The sequence below is a fragment of the Gavia stellata genome, chromosome 3 (genome assembly GCF_030936135.1).
Source record: "Gavia stellata isolate bGavSte3 chromosome 3, bGavSte3.hap2, whole genome shotgun sequence".
NCBI lineage: Eukaryota > Metazoa > Chordata > Aves > Gaviiformes > Gaviidae > Gavia > Gavia stellata.
In genome coordinates, this window is record NC_082596.1 from 64,388,612 (window position 1) to 64,411,908 (window position 23,297).

At 42.1% G+C, this 23,297-nt stretch overlaps 1 protein-coding gene across 1 annotated transcript; it reads left to right on the forward strand.

Annotated features, from left to right (window-relative positions):
- The first annotated feature begins 979 nt into the window (after positions 1-979).
- TIMM21 (translocase of inner mitochondrial membrane 21) lies at positions 980-7,142 on the forward strand. The gene is made up of 6 exons (XM_009809214.2): positions 980-1,277; positions 2,540-2,602; positions 2,702-2,799; positions 4,183-4,256; positions 6,374-6,479; positions 6,574-7,142. The coding sequence occupies exons 1-6, from the start codon at positions 980-982 to the stop codon at positions 6,664-6,666; spliced, it is 732 nt and encodes a 243-aa protein (XP_009807516.2). The 3' UTR covers positions 6,667-7,142.
- Positions 7,143-23,297: the final 16,155 nt, after the last annotated feature.

A 23,297-nucleotide genomic window follows, 5' to 3' on the forward strand; every position in this document is an offset into this window, starting at 1 on the left:
GCTCTGTCGCTGTCCGAGGGAAGGGCGGCCTGCGGGAATCGGTGCTCGCCCCTGAGGAGAAATTTGTTTTTAATTGGAGAGAAGGGACACCGCCTCCCCTCAGAGCTTCCAGCGTGCGCCGGAGCAGGCGACGAATGCAGCAGCGGGGTGGAGCCGGGTTAGGACGGCTGCGGGGCCGGACTGGCTGCCGCGGCGCCCCGGGGGAGGAGCGCCGCGCCTTGCCGTGCCCGCCGCGGCGGCGCTGGGTTGCCAAGCAGTCCGGTGTGGGGCACATGGACAGCGTTAATACACCGGGGAACCGCAGTGACTCCCGCCATGAGCCCCTGTCAGGACCTCCGACAGGCGTCCTGTCAGCTTCCCCCCGCCCCGCGCCCCACAGCGAGCTCCGCGCCGGTGCGCGGTTCCCCGGGAAGTCGGAGCAGGGTCTTCTCAGGTGTTCTGGTCTCCATTCGCGGAAACGTCAACTGCATCTCTTTTACGCACCTATGTGTGCAAGGTCAAAAAACAATTTGGAAAAAAGAGCTTAAAAAGGATGACCGGGACCGCAGGCGCACGATGCCGCGGGCAGCCCCCACCGTCTGAGGGCCGGCGGGTCCCCGCCCCGGGAGGGCGGGCTGCGGCGGCGCTCGGCATGGCGGTCGCTGTAGTGATGTGGCCGGGAGCCGTTCCTAGCGGCGGGCGCAAGAGGGAGCCCGTTCAAACTACCACTCCCAGGGCGCGCTGCTGCTTTCTGCCCCTCCACACCCAAGATTTCCGCCGGGGCAATGGTGGGAGGCGGCTGGCGGGGGGTAAAGGGTAATGGGGGCGCCTGACCTGAAGCACCCGCGCTAGAGCCGCGCTCAGGGCGGGAGGCGGCCCTGACTCTTCCCCGAGGGTTCCCCCGGGAGAACGGTGGCGGTGCCGAGCGGCAGAAACTTCCCCTTTAGCTCGGCGGCCTGCGCCGTACTTCCGTGAGGGCGCTTGGGAGCCGTGCCCCGGCATGCTGCCCGCCTCCCTTGCGCGGGCGGGGCAGCGCGGCGAGCGGTTGCGGGCCTCCCTGGGGCGGTGGCTGCTCGCTCCCCCGGGCTGGGCGCTGCCGGGGACGGGGACGGGGCCCTGCCTGAGGTGGCGGCACCAGCCCCCCCGCAGGGAGTGCGCCCCGCTGCTCCGGGCCGCCCGGCAGAGTATCGGGACGCAAGCCGGGGGGCTGAGAGCTGAAAAACCTGGCGGTAACAGCAAACATGTGTCCGTGCAAAGGGATCGGAAAGAAGAAACTCTGCTGTCGGCTGCTCAGAAAGGTGAGGCGGGCTGTAGTCACTCGTGAGTGCGAATACCGAGCGGTGCTCAAAGCTGGCACGGAGAAAATTACTGCTGCAGCTGAGCTTTGAGAGCACCAAAACTCAGGAATTGAAAAAAATGCAATTCTCGGAAAACCACCAAGCCCTTATCTTTTCACATCGTATTGTTTGCAGCAATTGATGTATTTCAGTGTATGTATTGCACAAGCAGAACAGAAATTACGTGGCTTCTTCCGAACAGCTTGTTGATTTCGAGTTTAGGTCATATTGGGGATAAGATGTAGTGGTCTCTTATTGCCCTTTTCAAAAGGAAAACCACAACACACACAACCTGTCTCGATGCTATTAAAACAAGTTTACTTCCAGAAAAATTGTCAAAGCTCTACATGTGGTACTAGTTTCTTGGTAGGATGGCCGTCGCTTTGGTTGGTCTCATTCGCTTCAGTGAAAGGTGGTTACTATGTAATTAGCTTCAGAAGTTCTAAGTGCTTTGAAGAGGTTTATGAAAAACATCCTCAACTGATTAGAAGGCTGCAGGGAAATGGGTGTTAAAGTTTCCTTGGTAACTTGTACTTCGCTGAAAGGCACACCTTATCACTTAAACAAATCGGTAGTCTCTTTCCAAGTTCTCAAAAGTATTTTGTAATGGAGAATCTCGTATGACTTTTTTTGGAGTGTATACTGACTCTTGTACATTAGATCAAATCTAATAGATAAAAACTAATCAGATAATTGCAGCTAACGGTCTTAGTAAATAGAATACATATTTTGGTCTAATATCCCTCCTTTGTATTGTTCACTTGATTGTGAATTCATAAAATCAGTTATTTTCAGTCAGTTTGTGCAATTTATAAGCTTATGTTTTTTTATTTTTACTTCTCCCTTTCTCTGCGTAAGGACTGCAGTGATTGTGGGTTTATATGGTAGCTTGAATACTGCAGTGGTCAATACTTCATTAGTTCTTAAAAACAAACTAGCTTTCATGTACATGAAAAGTAGCAATAAGTGCTATTCTGAATCTTGAAAACATCTAGTAGCAAAACAGAAAATTATAAGGCTCAATACAGAGATATAAATATGCCCTGCGCAACGTAAGAGACGTTCCATGGTCTCTTTCTTTTAGTGATGAGGCATTATGGAAGCTGTTGTTGGAATTTTTTCTATTTGAGCTGCAGACTAATAGAAGAGCATTTATATAAGAAAGCTATGCAAGTCTTACTATCCAAGCTTGTAACTCCTGCATTGTTTTCTGTCTATTTCAGTGAAAGAAGCTGGAAGAGACTTTACCTATTTTATTGTGGTGCTTGTTGGAATTGGTGTTACAGGTTATTTTTAAAAATCATATACTTTATCAGAAGACACTTTTCATTAATTCCATCTGGTTTGACTAGTTTTCATTCCATTTGCTGTTGTTTCTGTTACAGGTGGTTTGTTCTATGTGATTTTTAAAGAGCTATTCTCTTCTTCTAGTCCAAGTAAGATCTATGGAGATGCCTTGGAGAAATGCAGATCTCACCCTGAGGTTGGTTTTTGAACCTTAAGTCATAAGTTTATGTTTCTCAGTAGTTACTGTCTCTCTTTGAGTCTAAAGTTTGCACAAGGAATATTACAAGCAAAGCTACAGGAAAACCCACATGGTGCTTAGCAGGCAAACACCAGCAGATCTGCCTGTGCTTTTAGCTGGCCCAGGGGTGGGTCAGCTCCAAATTGGAGCCTATATTCAGAAAAGTTAATGCAAGCACTAAGCCAAGTGAATTAGCCTGCTAAAAGTTAAGTAAAGTGAGTGTACCACAGCACAACAACAACTGATGAAACAACAGTGTCTGCCCTTTCAGAGTGTGTACTTGTGTCTCCATAAAGAAAGTCTTATACATGTACCTGAGTGCCTACTAAATGTAGTACTTAAGGAGTTCTGCCAGTCAAGGAGGCAACTGGTCCCACCTAAGTTTTGTAGATCTAGCTTGCTTTCTAGTTTAGATTGATTTTTTTGTTTACCTCTAGCTATCTTATGTGACTGTGTGATCACATCGCTGTTCTCTTTCTCTTTTCCTGTTACCCACAGGAATGCTAGCCATGTTTCAAATGAAAAGTTTAAATTCCTGGATACTTATGCAGTGCTTTGCAGACTGACAGGACCCTTGTGAAGTGTCACAACAGAAAAACTGTGCTGAGGAAATCAATCTAAAACTAGATTTTAAAAACCACTACTTCAGGCAAAACAAGAAATGCATGGAATAGCTTTCGAACAAGGTTGCCACAGATGCCATTGAGGATAACCTAGAAATGAAGTGACAAGTTGTCACTAGAATAAAAATGAACACTGCTTTGGAAAAAGTTTGTAGAATTAAAACTTAAGTACTTATACAGTAAAAATCACCCTCCCTTTCTAACCAACTTTAAAGTATGTTTAAAACTAGGTTAATTTGGTCTAGCTTTGTAAATCCGAAAAAAAATAATGATTGAATTTCTTAAATAGTACTGGTTATTAGACAACTTGAAGGGCAGTGCATTTGCATTTTAAACTTTGAAACATTCTCCTGGAGGAGACATGAGCAAATATTTCATGCTTTTTTTTTTCCTTTTTACACAAAATGTCAGTAAAGTAGAAAACCTACAGTAAGAAGAGAGATTAAAATGTCATAATCTCAGAGGATGGCACAAATGGAAGATATTAGTAGGATTTATTTTAGACATTTAATATGTGACTGTAAAGAAAAGCACTGAAATACAGAGGAATTCGCCTTACACTGTTTTCTTTCATAAACTCTTCTGTTCTTGACACATCAGACTCACAAGGGGCATTTTGTTGAAAGAAAATGCATTGACAGCAGGAATGTGAGCTGATACTGGAATATCTGTTTGAATGTGATACCTTCTGACAACTCAAACCTCTTTTGTCTTGTAGATAATTGGTGTTTTTGGTGAATCTATTAAAGGTTATGGAGAGGCAACAAGAAGAGGAAGACGACAGCTTGTCAGGTGCCCTTTGGTGTTTGCCCCAAACAGACAGGAGTTAGATCTAGATTGATGAACTCTGTGTGACGTACCCTGTCACTTTTGAGTGAAAATGAAAGCAGTTTTTGCAGTACCTCTTGTGTGGCACATACCACTAAATACAGTGCACATACAATATAAAATGGCAATTCTGAGTGCCTCAAAACAAGCAATGGTCAGCACGGTAAACATAGAGCTGGTCTTGCCAAAAAATAGAAGTCTGAAGAGAGTAGTACAGAGGCCTAGGCATGCATCTGGGAAGCAGGGATCTGACTGATGTTTACAGTCTGAAACCCTCAAATAGAGTAAAATTGTTCTTTGAAGACTTGTTCTTTGAGCATTTTTCTCCTTTTGAAGCAGTAGTTCTTATCAGGCCAGAAGGAGCAGGAGGTACTAACTTTCAGACTTTCAAGAATCCTGCTTGCTCAGTTTAAAGCTAGGCTGGGTCTGACTGTACAGGTTGTAGTCACTGCAGTGACTATTGTCCTGGGCTGATATGCAGTATGGACTGCTCATTTCTTATATTGCTTTTTGGTACTTGAGGCCGTATCTCTACTGTGTATTTAACAGAACATCTCTCACCTAAACCTTTCATGAGCGTGCCTATTTATTATTCTCCTTTTGAGGGAAACAACAGAACTAATTCTTACAAAATGTAAATCCTCCCTGCACTATAACACAAGAGGGGGTTTGTCTTTATTGGGTTCTTTGACTTGAATTTATTCACAGAATCACAGAATCACTACAGTTGGAAAAGACCTGTAAGATCATCAAGTCCAACCATCAACTAACACCACCATGCCCACTAAACCATGTCCCACAATGCCTCATCCACACGTTCCTTGAACAAGGAGTTTTCATATAGGATGGGACACATAAGCCCAGATACACAACTTGAACCGTGAAATTGAGAATTTTTTCTCAGGAGGAAGGTGATTTTTACTGGTGGAAGTTTATATTTTCACCAGACTCTGTGAAAGAGTGTTTAAAGTGGAGCTGCTAAACAAAAAGGATATGCACAAATGTTTTAAGCATCTGTCTGTAAAACGAATATATAAATAAGAAAATGTACTATCAGCTTTCCTAGTATTTAATTTCCATCGTTTTGAAAGTCTAGTATTTTAAATAAATTTTTTAGCTGAGGACTTTGTAAGATTGTAGCATTTGTGTCTGCAATATAAGGATACCTTAAATGTCTCAAAAATGTACAGATTTTTTTTGTGTATGAACACCTTGAATGTGGATTTACTGCAGTAAGGCTCTTCATTCATCTTTGTTCTCTGTAGCCCATCATGTCACCTTAAACTGGATTGGAAGTTTAATTCACACTGTGTATCTGGGCATGACTGATGGAAATAAGAGCTTGGTAGCATGCAGCAGTTAGTAATTCCAGTAGGAAACGTAAACTGGCACCAGAACTCTAGTTTGACCATTAGTTTCTGGAAGTGGTTACCTTGAAACTGACATGACCTTTCTATTTATCTAATATTTGAGCATAACATAGCTCTAGTCTAAATATCAGATTTTAGGTTGGAGATCTGGTATCAGCGCCAAAGTTACACAACTTCAGTAGAAAAAAATTACTGCCAAAATAAGTAAAGCATATAGTAAACTGTTTTGATGTGATTTAACCAACCTGATAATTAAGTTGACAAAACATTCTATGTGTGTTTTGGCTTGGTAACTTGGTTTAAGTGCCTAAAAAAAACCCTGGCAGTCTTGGTGATGTGGGTGTTCCTTTCTAGATGTCAGGCTCTGAATCTGGGGGTTCTTTAGAATAAATACAAGGAAATTCCAGTATCTTTAGCCTTTGGATTGCTGTTCAGTTTTGAGGGGAGGACTGGGGTGAGGACATTTAAGCACTTCATCTGTTAATCCTCAACTGCTAATTAGTTCTTTCTTCTAACTCCGCTACTCCTTAAGGCTTGGGAAGAGCAGTAGAGAGGGAACCATGTAGCATAAGGACTGCATCGGAATATGCTTTCTCACAAAATACTTAAGCAGCTCCTCTAAGTAAGAAGTTTAAATTTGAAGTTTAACTAGCATATAATATGTATCCTTGCTGGGTGGGTTGGGGTTTTTTTTTGTTCTGCTGTTTTTAGTCACATTGAATACGTAAAGGATGGACTGAAACATATGCGTTTGAAGTTCTATATTGAGGGCTCTGAACCAGGGAAGCGGGGAACAGTCCATGTGGAAGTCAAAGAGGTGTGTACAATTGCTTGCTATAGCTGACAAGCTTAATCTTGAATTTAAACTACCAAAGAGAAAAAAACAGACCCTGAAATTGTTTTCCTTACAGAATCCTGCGAGAGGAAGATTTGAGGTCCGCTACATATTTGTGGACGTTGACACCTATCCTAGAAGAACCATTGTCATAGAAGACAACAGATAGCCAATGATCAAAGTTGCCGCCTCATCTCATGGAGTATTGGATGATACTGGTGTAGCCAGTCTGTACATGAATTGTTTGGTGTTCTCGGTTGTATCTTGCAGATTTGGGTTTGTGTTACAGGACATAGCTTCTCAGGGCCTCCATTAAGGTCTTTCGTAATAACAGATACAGGATTTGAGGTGAAGCCAATGAAAAATAGTAGAGCCATCACTTATGGCAAATACTTTTGACATAGGAAAATAATGGCTCATAATAAACAGTTTAATGCTGGATAATACTTCTACACACACGAAAACGGAGTCTTCCAAGATTTTAGGTTTGGGTGGGGAGCTTTTTGTCTTCCTTTGCTTGGATTTCCCACTAGCACTGCAATAAAGAAAGTGGTATTTTAAGTGTAGACAAACTCACTGTTTTCATTCTGGATGCCTTTGTGTAGATAAGAAGGTAAAATAAGAATGTATGTTAGTGACGCAAAGGGGGATCTAGCCCAAAGGCGTGTAAGAATATGAATTGTGGAGACACACATCCATGGCAAATGACTGAAGATAAAGACTTCAATATTGGTATCTTCTAAATAGATCAACAGTGCACAGAACAGCAGTACTGTCTGCCCCTTCCAACGCTTGCCACGCTGCTCTGCTAACTAATGACAGCGTTGTAACTGCTCAGCACTGCCCACAGTTGTTCCATTAACTTAACTAATCTAAATTTTCTGGGAATTGGATTCATATAGGTTTACCCAAACTCAAAAGCTGAACTCATGATCAAATTTCTCACTTGGGTTTCTTCCTAAGTGTAACATGGCAGATAGCAAGCATAACCCTGTGTATTAATAATCAGACTTGGTCGTGCCCATCTGTCTAGCAGCACCAACCAAAAATGTCCAGCTTTAGCTTCTTACATTTAACCAGTTTCTTAAACACCAACTAATGCATTTTTCTGTAGTTACCTATCATATGTTATGAGCTTTTTAGTTCACTAGTTAATTATCCCTGCATTAAGCACACACTGATGTTTGGTTATCAGCCCTTATTAAGAGTTCATTTAATGATACATTAGGACTGTTCTAAAGTTCATACAATATTCCTTCATACAATGCCATAAATATCATATATAGACCTTTAGTAATACTTTACTGGACTTTAACCATCCTGTTCATCTGTCTCTCAGTAATCTCATTTGCATAATCATAACAACTAAGCATGTTACTTTGTTAGACCTGGATAACTTTGCTTTATATTAAGCACTACAACCTTGTCTTCAGTCAGATCCTCACATTGTTTGAAAGTATTCGATGAAAAGGAATCACGCATTCATCCCAGTTTGCGAGCAGAGCAGACTAACCACACGTTATAGCAGAGCAGCCACCGATGTCCATCTGTGTTAAACTGCAAGGCATTGTGGAGTTTCTACACTGTATACAATATAACTGACTTCTACTGTGCAGGCCAAAGGGATTTTCACAAAACTTCCAACATCAGTTGAGATTGACCAAAGTGATTTCATATTCATTAGTTTCAGCAGAGTTGTTATAAATTTGACTGCTTTCTTTCATCCCTCAACGGATGCTTGTCAAGACTAACAAGCCCACAATTTTACACAGTCAAAAGCTATGGAAGTCCGTGCTGGTGGCTCGCTACTGTGTCAGTGGCTCCCTATTCTCCCTTTTCCATTACTAAACCTGTGAGAAATGGTGGTGGTGCTTGACACATCGCCACAGAGTGACTTCGCTAAACTTATTTTTGCCTACAGTTATTGACATCATTAATATCCATCTGGAAAGGTGTCTTTAAGTAATGAAAGCAATTGACTCCCGTTGTTCTTTGTGTTATTTTCTTGAAAGCAGTAGAGTCAATAATACCATTTGACTATGCTTATGACTCTTCCCAATTCTTAGCATTACACTTGCCAAAACTTTTGTTTCAGAAAAAATTTTCAAACCAACATGATTTATAACCTGGAAAAAAAAAAAAAAAGAAAACCTCTGAGGCTGTCATTGTTTCATTGCAACATGCTGCAGTACTGACTGATAGCATCACATACCACGTTTACCTGCCACCGGTTATGTCCAGTTGCTATAAGCATGTCTCGTACCATGGCGGTTACTGAAAAACACCTCTGCAAGAGTTTTGCAATGAATGCAAGACAGAGCAGGTTTGTCAGAGCACATCAGAAATTTCGCAAGCTATATAAGTTTATAATCTAATATTAAGATTACTAGCCTTAAGCCCATACTATACCTTGATAAAATGGTCATCATTCTTCACCTTTCACAAAGCAAGACTATATAAAAATACACGGTTTAAACTAGAAAATGTAATACTGTTTTTCCCCGCCCTTCATGAGTTTCTACCATATCAAGCTGCCTGAAAGCCATTGTAAACCTCCATGTCAACAATGGAACTGACAGGCTAGGGTTTTTCCTGTAACTGTGCATCCCAGCTTTGCTTTCTTATTAATCCAGCTGTGGCTTGTTTTCAGTGGACTTCACTGCTGGAGAAAGGAGTACTTCCTAAAGCAAGATGTAAAAAACATTTTTTTTTTATAGTAAATGGTATAGGTACAGCAAAGAGGCCAGCCATTAGGTTTATTTTTGTCCTGTTTTAGAGGCTTGTTTGCACTGAAGAAAGAAACTCTCAGGACTAGAAACTTTCTGGGAAGGAGAAGATGATGACCTCACATAATGATGTTTTTCCAACAGTGCAGGTACATGAAATTCTGTCAGGCTTGTGGTGAAACAGCAAGAATTGGCCATGTGCATGTTTGGCTTCAGCTCGAGAAGATGGAGTAAGAATTTGATTATTTGCAACCAGATTTATTTACTGTTTTCTTCAGTAGCAAGGACTTTCTAACATAGAATTATACTGTATTTTGAGGGTTGTGTGAAAGAACTGTTGTATTTGGAAATCAGATCCCTGGTGGTTTGGTCCCTTTGAGACATCGGAATAGAAGTTTTTAAAGTTGTCTGTAAAGCTGTCAGTACCATAGTTCTTGCACTTAAGTGCCCTTGTCGTACTTAGGCATTTGTGTCAGGCCTCAATATTGTGCTCCCTAGCTGGGAATAAATGCTACATTTACAGGTGTGTGACGGATGCACTCAACCCCTTAGCCAAACTAGCAGTAGTTTGGTACAGTCTCCAAGGAGGTAAAGGCCTGGACCGTAGTTGGACCAAGAGCTCCTCTGGTTTCAATCTGTTCTCTGAAAACCCACGAAGGAGCAGAGTGACACCGTGAGCATTGATGTATATAAGCTTGGAACACTGATCATGCGATTAACACATGAACAGCAGGTGGCTTTTCCAAGACTCATTTCTCAAGGAACAAAGAAAGTTGAGGGTACAAGGAGTCTCATGCATACCTTTCCCATTGCATGTCATTTGACTATGAGCCAACCACTTTATTCCGTAAATATGACAGCCTAAGTGAGCTTTCTTTGAGCTCTCCCTGCTAGGCAGCATGGTTGCATGGTGGTGATCTCCCCTTGAGCTGGAACGCCTCTCAAGGTTGCTCCTCGAGGCAGAGACCTTTTACCAACGGCAGATCTTTGGTAAGTGACTGATAGCATGCTGAATTAATGCTAATGAAACATTACTAATCCATGTAGCTATTAAATATTAATTACTATAAACTTTGTATAGATAATCCCATTAGACATAAACTATTGTCCTAGTCTGAGACTAAGGTTGGACCTATCTGCACCTTAAACTCCATCAGGAGTTTAGAAAGCAAGGGGGTCCACTCTGAACCTCATGACTCAAAGGGAGGGTCTTCCTTACCCTTTTTGTCTCTGGTCTCTGCGTGAATCATTCTAACTCAATTCTAACTCAATTTTCCTTTGTCTGTTTCTTCCATGCAGTAATTAATAAAGTGAACCTTGACATCAAACTTACTGAAACTCGGTAAACCACTGTTAAACTTTGTTAAATTCCATCGAATTTATTGAACCCTGTCAAATTCTTTTTCTACCTCAATAAAACATACTGCTGCTTCTCTCTTTTGAGTGAGGTGCATTCCACTCTTTCACGACAAATTGGCATAGTCAACAGGATGGCAAGTAGTGTCACGGATTACTTTCAGAAGCATGGAATAAGTCTGAGTCCCAAATTCTCTGGAGGATGGGCTTGTGATAATTGGCATGATTGGGAAGCTGTGGAAGAACAGCTAAAGGTGGCCAGGGGGCACAGAAAGGATGGAAAAGGGAAAGAAATTATTTGCAGAATGCTAGGTACCTGTTTAGAAGCTGCTTATCAGGATAGGAAGAGTAACAATAAAAAGGAGCAGGATCTAAAGGAAGAAATAGAAGGCAGAAAGGCAGCTGAATTAATACTGTCTTTGAAAACTGAGCAGCTGCAGAAACAATTACCGGAAGAAAAGGAGAAAAAACAAAAGCTGGAATAAAAGGTTGAGATGATGCTTATGAGGGCCCCCCATCCCCCTGACATTGTACAGATTTGGAAGTTAATTGTATCCCCCGAAGAATGGGATGGCAACATACAGGGTTACCCCGATGATAGCAAACCAGGGGAGGATGATTCTTTGTTTCCCTTAAATCCCCCGGAATATGAAGCCAGACCCATCATTAAAACAGAACAGTCAGAAGGACCTCGGGGTGGTGCTCTGCGATATACTGTGCAACTGAATAATGCTGAGTGAAGTTGAAGCAAATGGCTTTTGGGGGCCAGGAATTCTCTTAAATTTAGGACCCGACCTGGCAAATGGATGTCATTCTATCATCAGCAGGGTTGTTTACTGGGCTGGGGGAATAGATGCCATGGAGCGAGGTGAACCCTCCATAATCCCCATAAAATCTCTTAACGAGCTCTCTACAGCCATCACAAAAGCTGCTTGGATCCAAGCCATGAATAAATGGGAATCCAATGATATCCCAATGTCTGCTACGATTGATTATGCAATGCTAAAACCACCACTTAGAAGAGCCCTGGCAGTTCTTAAACCCTACTTAATTGCAAAACGGGATGAAATTAAGAGAGACACAGAACACAATGAGGGATTAGGTGATAATGATCCCCACAACCAACTCCCTACCTGGGCAGAATTAACGCACGACATTGTAAACCATGCCTATAAAATGGGGTGGGACGATCTGTTAGCCAAAAAATCAACCAATAAAAGAAACACCCCCACAGGGAACAGGAAATAGACCAAAAGGAAATAGGCCTAAAGACCCATGAGCAGAGTCTCGGGAGTAGAGAAATGAACTGCAGAGGGAAGCATTGGCACTAGGCATTCAGAGACAGCCGCCTGGCTTTATCCTGAGCCTAATTCCAACGTTCCAGAAATGCAATGATGGTGAGAGAGCATACTTCAAATACTCCAGTGCCACTGCCAGCTCCAAGAAAGAGCGATAACCCTTTCCTCCCTCTTAGGGATGGATTGCAAAGCACAAAGCTAAAAAACGAGTAATGCCAGGACGACAACTGGGCCTGCCTGTCCAGCAAGTGGAATCTTATCAATGGGTATAATGGCCCATATATATTGATTCCAGTTGGTCCCCGACAACAATTGGTAAAATTCCTAATAGATACAGAGGCACAAATTTCAATATTAGCACAACAGGATGCTGAGATGCTGGGTGTACGACCTGGATAGCAAAGAGTTAAAATTACTGGAGTGAACAGAACCAGTGCTATATGGCAAACTGTGAAAGTTAATTTATGGCTCCCAGGCGAGAAGCACATGTCATCTACTCGCTTTGCAGTAAAAGATCACAATGAAAATATTTTGGGTTTCAATGTTCTGAACGGCCAAACCTGGCACCTGCTGGACGGCAGTGTGTGGTCCTTTGGTTCAAATGTTGACCCTAACCCTGATAGAAATTGGAAGGCTCCAGTGTGTGTACTTGGCACAGTCCCTGTGCTCCCTGATTCAAAGATTACTAATGTACTGCAATACCCCATTTCTGCTGCAAGAGGGAATGGAATTTCTGGTGTAATAGCAGACTTGGAAAAATGGCACATTATTTCCAACATTCACCCATGGCTGCTCATGCTGCACTTGCTGAGCTTTTACAGACAATCTCACTCCCTCAAGATGTGAAACTGCGCCAGTATATAGATGATACTCTCATTGGAGGAACTTCCCCTGAAAAGGTGGGGGAAGTGGCAGCAGCAGTATGGCAATCACTACATAAAGCAGAAGTTGAGATCCCATCCGAGAAACATCAGGGACCAAATAGAGAAGTAAAGTTTTTAGGTACTTGGTGGATAGCGGGCAGTGCAGTGATTCCTCCAGATACCTTAAGAAAAATAGAACAGCTACAAATGCCCTAATCTAGGAAAGAGTTACAACAATTAATGGGAACTTTAGGATATTGGAGAAAGCATGTACCTGGATTTTCTATCATTGCTTGTCCATTATATTCGCTTTTACGGAAGGGCAAACCCTGGGAGCGGAAATTAGAACATAAGGAGGCGATAAAAACTCTAATTGAAGAATTAAAAACATATCAATCATTGGGACCAGTACACCCTCACGATCCTATTATAGCCGAATGGGGTTTGGCTGAACATGGTACTTACTGTAACCTATTCCAACCTGGCCCTGATGGACCAAAGAGACCTTTATTATTCACCTTGACTGCATGTAAAGAAACAGAACAGACATACTCTGAAAGGGAAAAGGGACTTTTGTCTTTAGTCCAAGCCGTACAACAAGTTGAGAAAATACACCAGGGACAGCCCGTGCAAACCAGAGGACCATTTAATTTGCTAGAAGCAATCCTAAAGAGGATTGTTTGCCCTAAAGGGCATTTTCTGACCTATGGTCAGAAAATGATATGCCTACTTGACAGGAATTGCAGAGGAAATGAAATTAAGCAAAGGACATACTAAAGTTTCTAAATTACAGATGCCTATAAATGCAGATCCATTAGCATTACAACAACCTTTTAAACCCTCACCAACTTTAAATGCACCTCCCCTCACCGAGGCAACACCAACAGAAGACATTTGGTTCACTGATGCCTCAGCAAAAACGATAAACGGTAAATGGCAATACAAGGCTGCTGCATTAAACATTACCACTGTCAAACAAATAATAGAATGTGAAGCCAGAGCACAAGTAGGAGAATAAAGAGCAGTTGTTTTAGCAGCACAGAATGAAGCAAAAATCATATGTAGACTACTGTGTGGGCTGGTGCCACACAACGGCTCTGTCAAGGGAAATCCCTGAACTGGGAAGTAAACAGAACTCCAGTTTGGAGAACTTAAGATTGGCAACTATTACTAAATATAGCCAGAAAAACACCATTCAAGATGGGGTGAGTATAATTTAAAAGGGACAGATGGAAGTGGAGTTGTCCACAGCGCAACTGACCTTCACAATTTCTCCATGATGCTATGATTGTCTAAAAGCAAAGTACAAACCTCTGTTTTGTGCACTGCATTTCAAGAAACTGGAGAATCCAGAGAAAAAAGTCAGGGGATTACTTTCAAGCTTATTTCTGGTTAGGGTAGCCCCAATATGACAGGGTTATAAACGAAATGTTTCTCATCCTGTACTTACATGGAGTGCACTGTTGCCATTTTCACAACTCATCTTTGTCCCGTGGAGTTGCAAGAAAGCAGGTGGGTGAGTGCACTTGCTCAAAGCAGCAGGATACATAGCTGTAGTGGCACCCTCCATACACTTCATAACAAACAAAACATCTCACAGGCTGGAAAAAAGACGCAGTGGAGGAGCATATCATATATAAATCATCTTTGTATATCATCCTGCTTTGTAAATAGCAGAATACTAGACATGCAAGATAATATTTTGCTTCTGAAAAGTGGAAAAATGCAATTGCCATTATAAACCTAAAATTAGAATTACCTCCAGGGACTGTTAATTGCTCTTTCCTAACTAAAGCTTAACCCTCTTTTATTTTGTTGGAGTAAACACAAGCAATAAACATTTCAGTGTTTCCTTTTTAAAGCTCCTTCCTCTTTTTCTCTGGGAAAGCACAAAATTATAGCATATGCCAGCTACTTTCTGATGTAAAACTGTCATGTTATTGTTACTAAAACTGTGAAAAAAAATAACTGCCAGGAAGTCAGAGCCAAAACAATGACATTTTCATGGAAATTAAACACATTTTCCAGAGTTAAGTTTTGATCGTTGCAGAATTAATAAATATATATATGCTCAAAACCCCATTTCCTTTAGGAAGTGAAAATATGTCACTCACAAGTGAAACATTGTTTTTCCAGAAACATTGTATGACAGGCTACTCAAAATGTATTTGAGGTAGGTATGCAACTTGGTCTTAACTTTCCCATCTCTGCCTTCATTTTTGTGGATGCCAAAACTTGTGTATATAGTATAGGCAGCCAACATCCTTAGAACTGGTTTGTGGGAATAATGATGTTAGTCTGTCATCTACATGACCTCTATTTGAGCCCAGGTCCTGTGTATACTTGCTGTATCATGACAAAAAGACATATACCTTCAGGAAATTAATTTTGTGAAAACTTTAAAATATCAGAAAATGACTACTCTTTTACTAAGCTTCAGTAAACAGAAGGTCATGCAAAGAAAATGGAATTTTAGACTGGGAAAGAAAAATGTTGCTGTGCATGACTGATTGAGTTTAAAAATGACCTCGATACATAAATAATTCCAGCATGGAAACCAAGTTTCAACAACCGATTTAGGCGATGGAGTCATGATCTTGGGAATGATTGCAAATAAAGGCAGGTCTGATACAAGGAACTTCAACCAACTCACTTAACAAGCAGAGAAGACAGGAATGTGCATAACACAATCATTGTATCACATGCCAGCTGCAAAAATAAAAAGACAAAGAAGATGTGCTGGGAGTTTTCACAGCTATTTTCAATTCACTTTGTTCTCAGCCTCATCTCACTACCACAAGGGATGCCATCCATTCTAATACTCATGGGATTATTCCAATGTGTAAATTATCAGCAACCTAAAGTGTTAAAGATTAGGTCCAAAAAACATTGGGGGCATATTTTGAGTCAAAGCCCACTTTTAGGATTCGTTACAGCCTGTAAGATGATGGCAATACATAAGGAAAGCACAAAGATTTAAAAAAAATATTAAAGGATAAAAAGTTTCAAGGACCAAGCTTAAAGATGAGAGTAAGGGCTCATAACTGGCCTCTGTATATGGGGTTGGGAAGTCTGCTTGAAGATCTAGAATACAGTTGGCACTGAAAAACCAGAGAAATTTGAAAGCAAAAAATCTCCCCCCATCTTTTTCTTTTTTTTTTTTTTAAAAAAAAAAGGCCTAATCCCTAGACAGATGTTCACTTGCTCGGAATAGAGAATAATAAAACTCCAGTGCACATTCTCCTTAGGCAGGTGGGAATGTATATCGTTACGATATAATATACCAAGGAGTATGAAACAATGATTCCAAACTGTACTGCAAATAATTGAACAGCACAAGTATTTGATAGTTTTTCTTAGGAAGTTCTCAGGGATTTTTTTTATTATGTATGTGTTATGTAAAATATTCTATAGGAACTATAGAAGAATGTGAATTAGTACCATCCTGTATTCAAATTCAGTATATTTAGATTTTATTAATAATGATATATAGTTAAAAGTTGAAAAAAAGTTAAAAAAAAAAAGGTAGCAAAAATATTTTGCAAGTAAAAGGAAAAAAAACAAAAAAAAAAATACATAAAAAAGCTTGTTTGCAAGTCTTATGGTTGTCCTAGGAGGAATAAATTTGATTCCCCTCATCTCATACAGGTCATCAAGGAACTGTTGTAACTCAACAAATAAAAGAAATAATAAGCACAAGTACCTGTTTCAGTAAAGCAGTTCAGTTTGGAAGGCCTCTCCTTGCTGTGGATCAGATAAAGGTTTACATCGTCTCAGTGTTCAGTATCAAATTACCACATTTCATTTTAAATAGCCACACAAAAAATAATACGAGTTCTGGAAAAAAATTAGTAAGTAAGCTTATAATTATCTACATAAAGGAGATGACACAGTACATCTAAAAGAAAGTATCAGGGATTTTAAAATAATAGAAAATGTTGGTTTTAGTTGTCATGTATGGCAAGTACAAGTATATATAAAAGTTTGCTGCATGTACTTTGATACAGGCTTTTGCCTGAGGTGGCGGCATGGGAGAGCACGTGCACCCCTGTCCCTCTGGCTGGGGGTGGGATGCCCTCACCTTCTCTGGCCCAGGGCCATACTGTAGCAGGTTAGCTGTGACTCCCACCCGGCTGCTCCCCCCCACAGTGGGATGGGGGTAGAAACAGGGAACAGCAGGAAGGAGAAATCTTGGGGTTTGGGATGAAGACGGGGAGATCACTCGCCAATTACAGTCGCAGACAAAACAGACTTCAAAATTAACTCAATTTATTGCCAATTATTGCTGCTGTTGTCTGTGTTGCTGCACAGCATAGCAGCGTGGGCAACCTGCCGCAGCGGTGGAGCAGCTAGGGAGGCTGGCAGCGGTGGCGTCTCTACTTCCAGATCATGTGCACGCGTCTGTCTCCGCATCTTAAAACCTCCTGGTACTGTGCTGGGAAAACTTTCCAGGATAATCATGTTTATCCAAACTTCATTTAATTCCAGTTCCCCTTTACTTGAATCACAGTTATGCTCTCTAACATGAATTGCCTTCTTGTATTACTCACCACAATTAATTCTATTAACCTTCATTTATCCAAGCTCATTTTCACTTTTTATAGGAATGGGGTTGTTTTGCAATTTCAATCCTAATTCTTTTTTTCTGCTAAAAACATAACAATTTCAGCCATAACAATGTCTTATTAGATCTGTTTTATACATGTACTAAATACGTGGCTGTATTACCTGAGATCTGATTTGCTTCATTAGTGCTACAGCATCCATAGAGGAGTTGGACGTGAATTGCTATTTCGTATCCTGTCTGGGGCCATACATTACCTTACATTTAATAACACGAAGCCAAATCCCAATGGCAGAGCGCAGATTTGCAGAATGCCACCAGTTACTTTTCGGCATGATACCTGGCAAGGTCCAGGCCCCCCTGCCTCCTCCGTGTGGCTGCAAAGCCACTGTATTCAGGTGTGTGACACTGGTAAGGGTAACAGTGGTGGAGAAAAACAGCTGAGACATCTCAAGATTTAAAACAGAAAGCAGCTTTCTATCAATTGTCTTGAGCATAAAAGCCTCGTAATAAGCCACAACTATTTTCCCCTGAAAATATCCGTGAAAGATATCCTTCTTTACTAATTTTTTGTATTCTTCCCACTTCTTTTCCCTGAATTTCTCTTTTAACACTTTCTTTGGGAGTCCTGCCAGCCTCTACGTATATTTCTCTTTTCCTTCCTAAATATTATGCCTAACTTCCATGTCTGCATTTCTCTACCTATATTTAATTTAGCAGAATGAAAGCTGAGGAAGAAACATTACACTTCCAGTTTCCAAGGTTTCTAGAGCTGGCAGCTTTTCTCCTGTGGTTTTCTCCAACTTTTCCATCATGCTGACTCACTTAAAAGGTGGTATGAAGTCAATGTCTACAGCCTATAATTCAGCATCATCTGGATGATAAGTAATCTTATAGCTACCAAATATTTTACCGTATGTTAAGGTAAATAAAGTGAAATTATTTCAGGGAAATAATTTTAATTTTGCTGACTGTCTGATTTCTACATGAAACAGCAGCAGTATAATGTTCAGTGTATTTTCTATGAAAAACTGGAGGTATGATTATATCAATATCCCGTATGATACACGATGGTTTATATCCAAACTAAAGGTCGAGGAATTCATCCCTGCCCCATCAAATACTGAACAATTAATCCCAAAGAACAATGTTATCCAAACCAGCCTTCTGCCACATTCTGCAACTATTTGCATTTTAATGTGGCATATGTCTCTACATTAATACGTATATATGCATACACATATAAACATATATAAATATATAACGTAGTGCATTCTATAATGTATGTTATGTATACGTAATAGAAATACCTATCTCTCTCTCTATATATATATGTTCTTGACCTCACCTTGGTAAGCTTTTCATGTAACATCAAAGTAAACGAGCTTCTGAGGCCATTCAAAAACAGGCACCTACCATTACTGACCAAGTCATATTGTAGAGCAGGTCTCCGGTGATGTTCCTGAGATCACTGTGATCTGCATAAACCATGTGGAACTCACAAGTGGTGAATTCTGGATGGTAGGCCAGATCGACCCCTTCATTTTTTAACTGATGTCCAGCACCCCATTCAAACCTTCAACAACTGACATCTACAAAAGGTCCAGACATCTCTCAGTAGCAAATACTTCAAGGGGAATTAAAAAGAAGAAATCAGACAAGCACAAGAATGTGACTTGTGCTAAAATTAGAGCCAGTCAACTCTGGCTGGAAAGTTCCCCTGCAGAAAAGGACCTGGGGGTGTTGATCGACAGCCGGCTGAATATGAGCCAGCAGTGTGCCCAGGTGGCCAAGAAGGCCAACAGCATCCTGGCCTGTATCAGAAATGGTGTGGCCAGCAGGAGCAGGGAGGTGATCGTGCCTCTGTACTCGGCTCTGGTGAGGCCGCACCTCGAATCCTGTGTTCAGTTTTGGGCCCCTCACTACAAGAAGGACATTGAGGTGCTGGAGCGTGTCCAGAGAAGGGCGACGAAGCTGGTGAGGGGTCTGGAGCACAAGTCTTATGAGGAGCGGCTGAGGGAGCTGGGGTTGTTTAGCCTGGAGAAGAGGAGGCTGAGGGGAGACCTTATCGCTCTCTACAACTACCTGAAAGGGGGTTGCAGAGAGGTGGGTGTTGGTCTCTTCTCCCAAGTGACTAGTGACAGGACAAGAGGAAATGGCCTCAAGTTGTGCCAGGGGAGGTTCAGGCTAGACATTAGGAAAAAGTTCTTCACTGAGAGAGTGGTGAAACACTGGAATAGGCTGCCCAGGGAGGTGGTAGAGTCACCCTCCCTGGAGGTATTCAAGGAGCGTGTGGATGTGGCATTGTGGGATGTAGCTTGATGGACATGGTGCTGTGTGGTGTTGGGTGGGTTGTGGCTTGTTATTGTTGTTGTGTGGCGTGGGTTTTGTGGTTTTTTTTTTTTTTTTGGTGGGTTTTTTGATGTTGTGTTGTTTTTTGTTTTTTTGTTTTGTTTTGTTTTGTTTTTTTCCCCAGGTTGGACTCGATGATCTTACAGGTCTTTTCCAACCGTACTGATTCTGTGTGATTCTGTGATTCTGTGTAATCATCTCCCCTGCACTGAGTGAATCACGATGGCAGTTTCTCCTTGATAATCCCTCACTCCATCCTGCATTGTAATGGTAAAGGCCAGAAAAACAGTGCTGCATTCACTGCTGGTTGTCAGCCTTTGGGATGGAATACCAAATTCAAAGTATATGGATTTGTTTTTTATAGTTTTGTAGAAACATGCATTTTTCATGTTGAAAGAATTAATTCTAAACCAACTGCCAATGTCACAGTCAGCCCCATTTACCGACAAGCTAGCCATCATGCTGTACCAGCCACATGAGGGATGTGACATAGTGACTTCCTTTTCATGGAAGACTGGCCCTGTGCTTCTAAAGTGAAGTGTTCCTACATGACGTCTCCGAAATAATTATCAACCGCAACATAAATACCAACACATACACGCACAAGATCAAAAAACCACTAATACTCTAAAAAATGAAACCATCATGATGTCAAGAAAATGAGTATGCATTCCACAGAGTGAAGTCTATGTTTTTAGATTTAACACACTTCTATGAAAGTTGTCAGGTAACGTTATAACCAGTGAGCAATCTTGCTGTGTGAGAGCATTACATACTTTTGCTATATGCCCAATCCGATGTGGTTACATTGCTGTACCTTCACAGAATCACAGAATCACTAAGGTTGAAAAAGACCTGTAAGATCATCAAGTCCAACCATCAACCCAACACCACCATGCCCATTAAACCATGTCCCACAATGCCACATCTACATGTTCCTTGAACACCTTCAGTGATGGTGACTCCACCACCTCCGTGGGCAGCCTGTTCCAATGCTTCACCACTCTCTCAGTAAAGAAATTTTTCCTAATATTCAGCCTAAACCTCCCCTGGTGCAATCTGAGGCCATTTCCTCTTGTCCTGTCACGAGTCACTTGGGAGAAGAGACCAACACCGACCTCTCTGCAACCTCCTTTCAGGTAATTGTAGAGAGCTCCAGTCTCGCATGCTCCTTCCCAGCCAGACCCACCGGGTTAGTGAAAGAAGCCTTTCTGAGGGGTTAAGCTATAAAGGGGAAAAAAGAAAACCCTGCAGTACCATGCAATGGTTAGCCTTGAAATGTTCTTCCAGATCACACTTCTTAACTTGTCATTTACAGTAGGTGGCAGCTCAATGACTTTTAATTGTTATTAGTCATGCAGCCCATTATATCGTGAAGCGATATGTGCGTTCCCACCCACTACATGCAGTGCTATGGCTCCTGTTTGCATCAGAATAAAGCTGCATCCAGCTCAGAGAAATGTATTTTATTCTTTTTAAGCATAAATAAGTCCATACTTTCCTCCAGTGATGGGTTTAGTTCTGTTATGCATAAAACTCTTTGTTTTGCTCTGTTTTTTAATCTGAACTTAGAAGTGAGCATCTGCTTCTTGTCACATTCTTTTTCAAGTCCAAAGAGCTTTTCACTAAAACTGGAGATGAATTGCAGTGCAGGGACATGGGATGTCCAGGAATTACAGGCACTTTGGCCCTTTATCATCTGTACTAATATGATCGGTTTCCTATGAAACTTCCTGTATAATCACAGATTCCTGAGGTATGGCCTGGGAGAAAGGTTGATACCATGGGGTCTTTTTCTATCATGTTGTGACATATTATGTAATCGTTTCTTCACTCATCACTTTAATACACAGAAGTGATGAGGTCTTCTTCCTGGAAAAATGCTTTTGAGTACCTGGCTTGAAATGTGTTTAAGAAACGTGCTCAAGAGTTTCTGAAAACCCATCCGTCTGGCTTCCTCAGACACATTGTTTTGTTTTGAGGGCCCCTGCCTACCCGCCCAGGCTTTCTGCACCTCCAGTTCGTTACTTGATTCTCACAACACTCGTTTGGGAGAGGTGATTACTATAGCAGAGAGAAAGACAAAAATACTCACTCTGGCCCCACAGAAGGGATGGGAGACAGAATTTAGTTTAGAATCGGTATTTCCTGAGTCCCAGCCCTGTGCTCACTACTGGTTTACATGATGCAGAAAAATATCTGTATCATTACTGACAGGTCCTTATTTCTACTAAGTAAATTATTTCAGTGTGAAAGCGTGCTTCGCATGTAACCCTGTACATTGCAGCAGTGATGTATAGGCAGTTCTAAAAATATCCACGCTGTTTCTTGCCTTTAAAATCCCAGTGAGATCTGCACGGAGTTGCTGCAGAAAGCATGGCCTGAGGTACGTGTGTGGTACGCAGAGGTCTGAAAGACCAGCCTGCAGCTGGCCTCCAGCAAACCACCTCTTACTCCCAAGGAAGAGAAAAATGACTCCTGAATTAGAGACAGGAACCTTCCCCGGGGCTCCAAGACTGAATAGAGTATAGGTTTTAGAAAGCCATCAAATGTCTGCCATTTGAAAGGTGGAGGCTCCCACAAGTATGACACCAGCAGGCACAGCAGCGAAACCCTTTGTAAGTCATCACAGTGACCTCAGCATGGATATGGGAGACGGTCCTGAAGGGCAAAGGGGCCCAGGAAGGCTGGACTGTCTTCAAGAAGGAAATCTGTAAGGTGCAGGAGCAGGCAGTCCCCATGTGCCATAAGAAGAGCCAGCGGGGAAGACGACCAGCCTGGCTGAATGGGGAGCTTTTGCTGGCACTCAGGAAAAAAAGGAGAGTTTATCACCTTTGGAAGAAGGGGCAGGCAGCTGAAGAGGAGTCCAAGGATCTCGTTAGGTCATGCAGAGAGGGAATTAGAAAGGCAAAAGCCCAGCTAGAGCTCAACCTGGCCACGGTCCTAAGGGATAACAAAAAAATGTTTTTACAAATATGTTAACAACAGAAAGAGAGCCAAGGAGAATCTCCCTCCTTTACTGGATGCAGGGGGGGACATTGTCACCAAGGGTGAGGAAAAGGCTGAGGTACTTAATGCCTTCTTTGCCTCAGTCTTTAATAGCCACACCAGGTATCCTCAGGGTATTCAGCTCCCTGAGCTGGAAGACAAGGATGGAGAGCAAAATAAACTCCCCATGATCCAGGAGGAAGCAGTTAACGACCTGCTATGCCACCTGGACCCTCACAAGTCTATGGGGCCTGATGGCATCCACCCAAGGGTGCTGAGGGAGCTGGCGGAGGAGCTTGCCAAGCCACTCTCCATCATTTATCAACAGTCCTGGTTAATGGGGGAGGTCCCGGACGACTGGAGGCTTGCCAATGTGACGCCCATCTACAAGAAGTGTCGGAAGGAGGATCCGGGGAACTACAGGCCTGTCAGCCTGACCTGGCTGCCGGGGAAGATTATGGAGAGGCTCATCTTGAGGGCACTCATGGGGCACGTGCAGGACAACCAAGGGATCAGGCCCAGCCAGCACGGGTTCATGAAGGGCAGGTCCTGTCTGACCAGCCTGATCTCCTTCTATGACCAGGTGAGCCACCCAGTGGATGAGGGAAAGGCTGTGGATGTTGTCTACCTGGACTTTAGTAAAGCCTTTGACA

Coding starts and splice junctions, on each gene's coding strand:
- TIMM21 (XM_009809214.2), top strand. CDS start 980: ATGCTGCCCGCCTCCCTTGCGCGGGCGGGGCAGCGCGGCGAGCGGTTG. Junction 1,278..2,539: donor GCTGTCGGCTGCTCAGAAAG/GTGAGGCGGGCT, acceptor TGTCTATTTCAG/TGAAAGAAGCTGGAAGAGAC. Junction 4,257..6,373: donor GGAAGACGACAGCTTGTCAG/GTGCCCTTTGGT, acceptor TGCTGTTTTTAG/TCACATTGAATACGTAAAGG.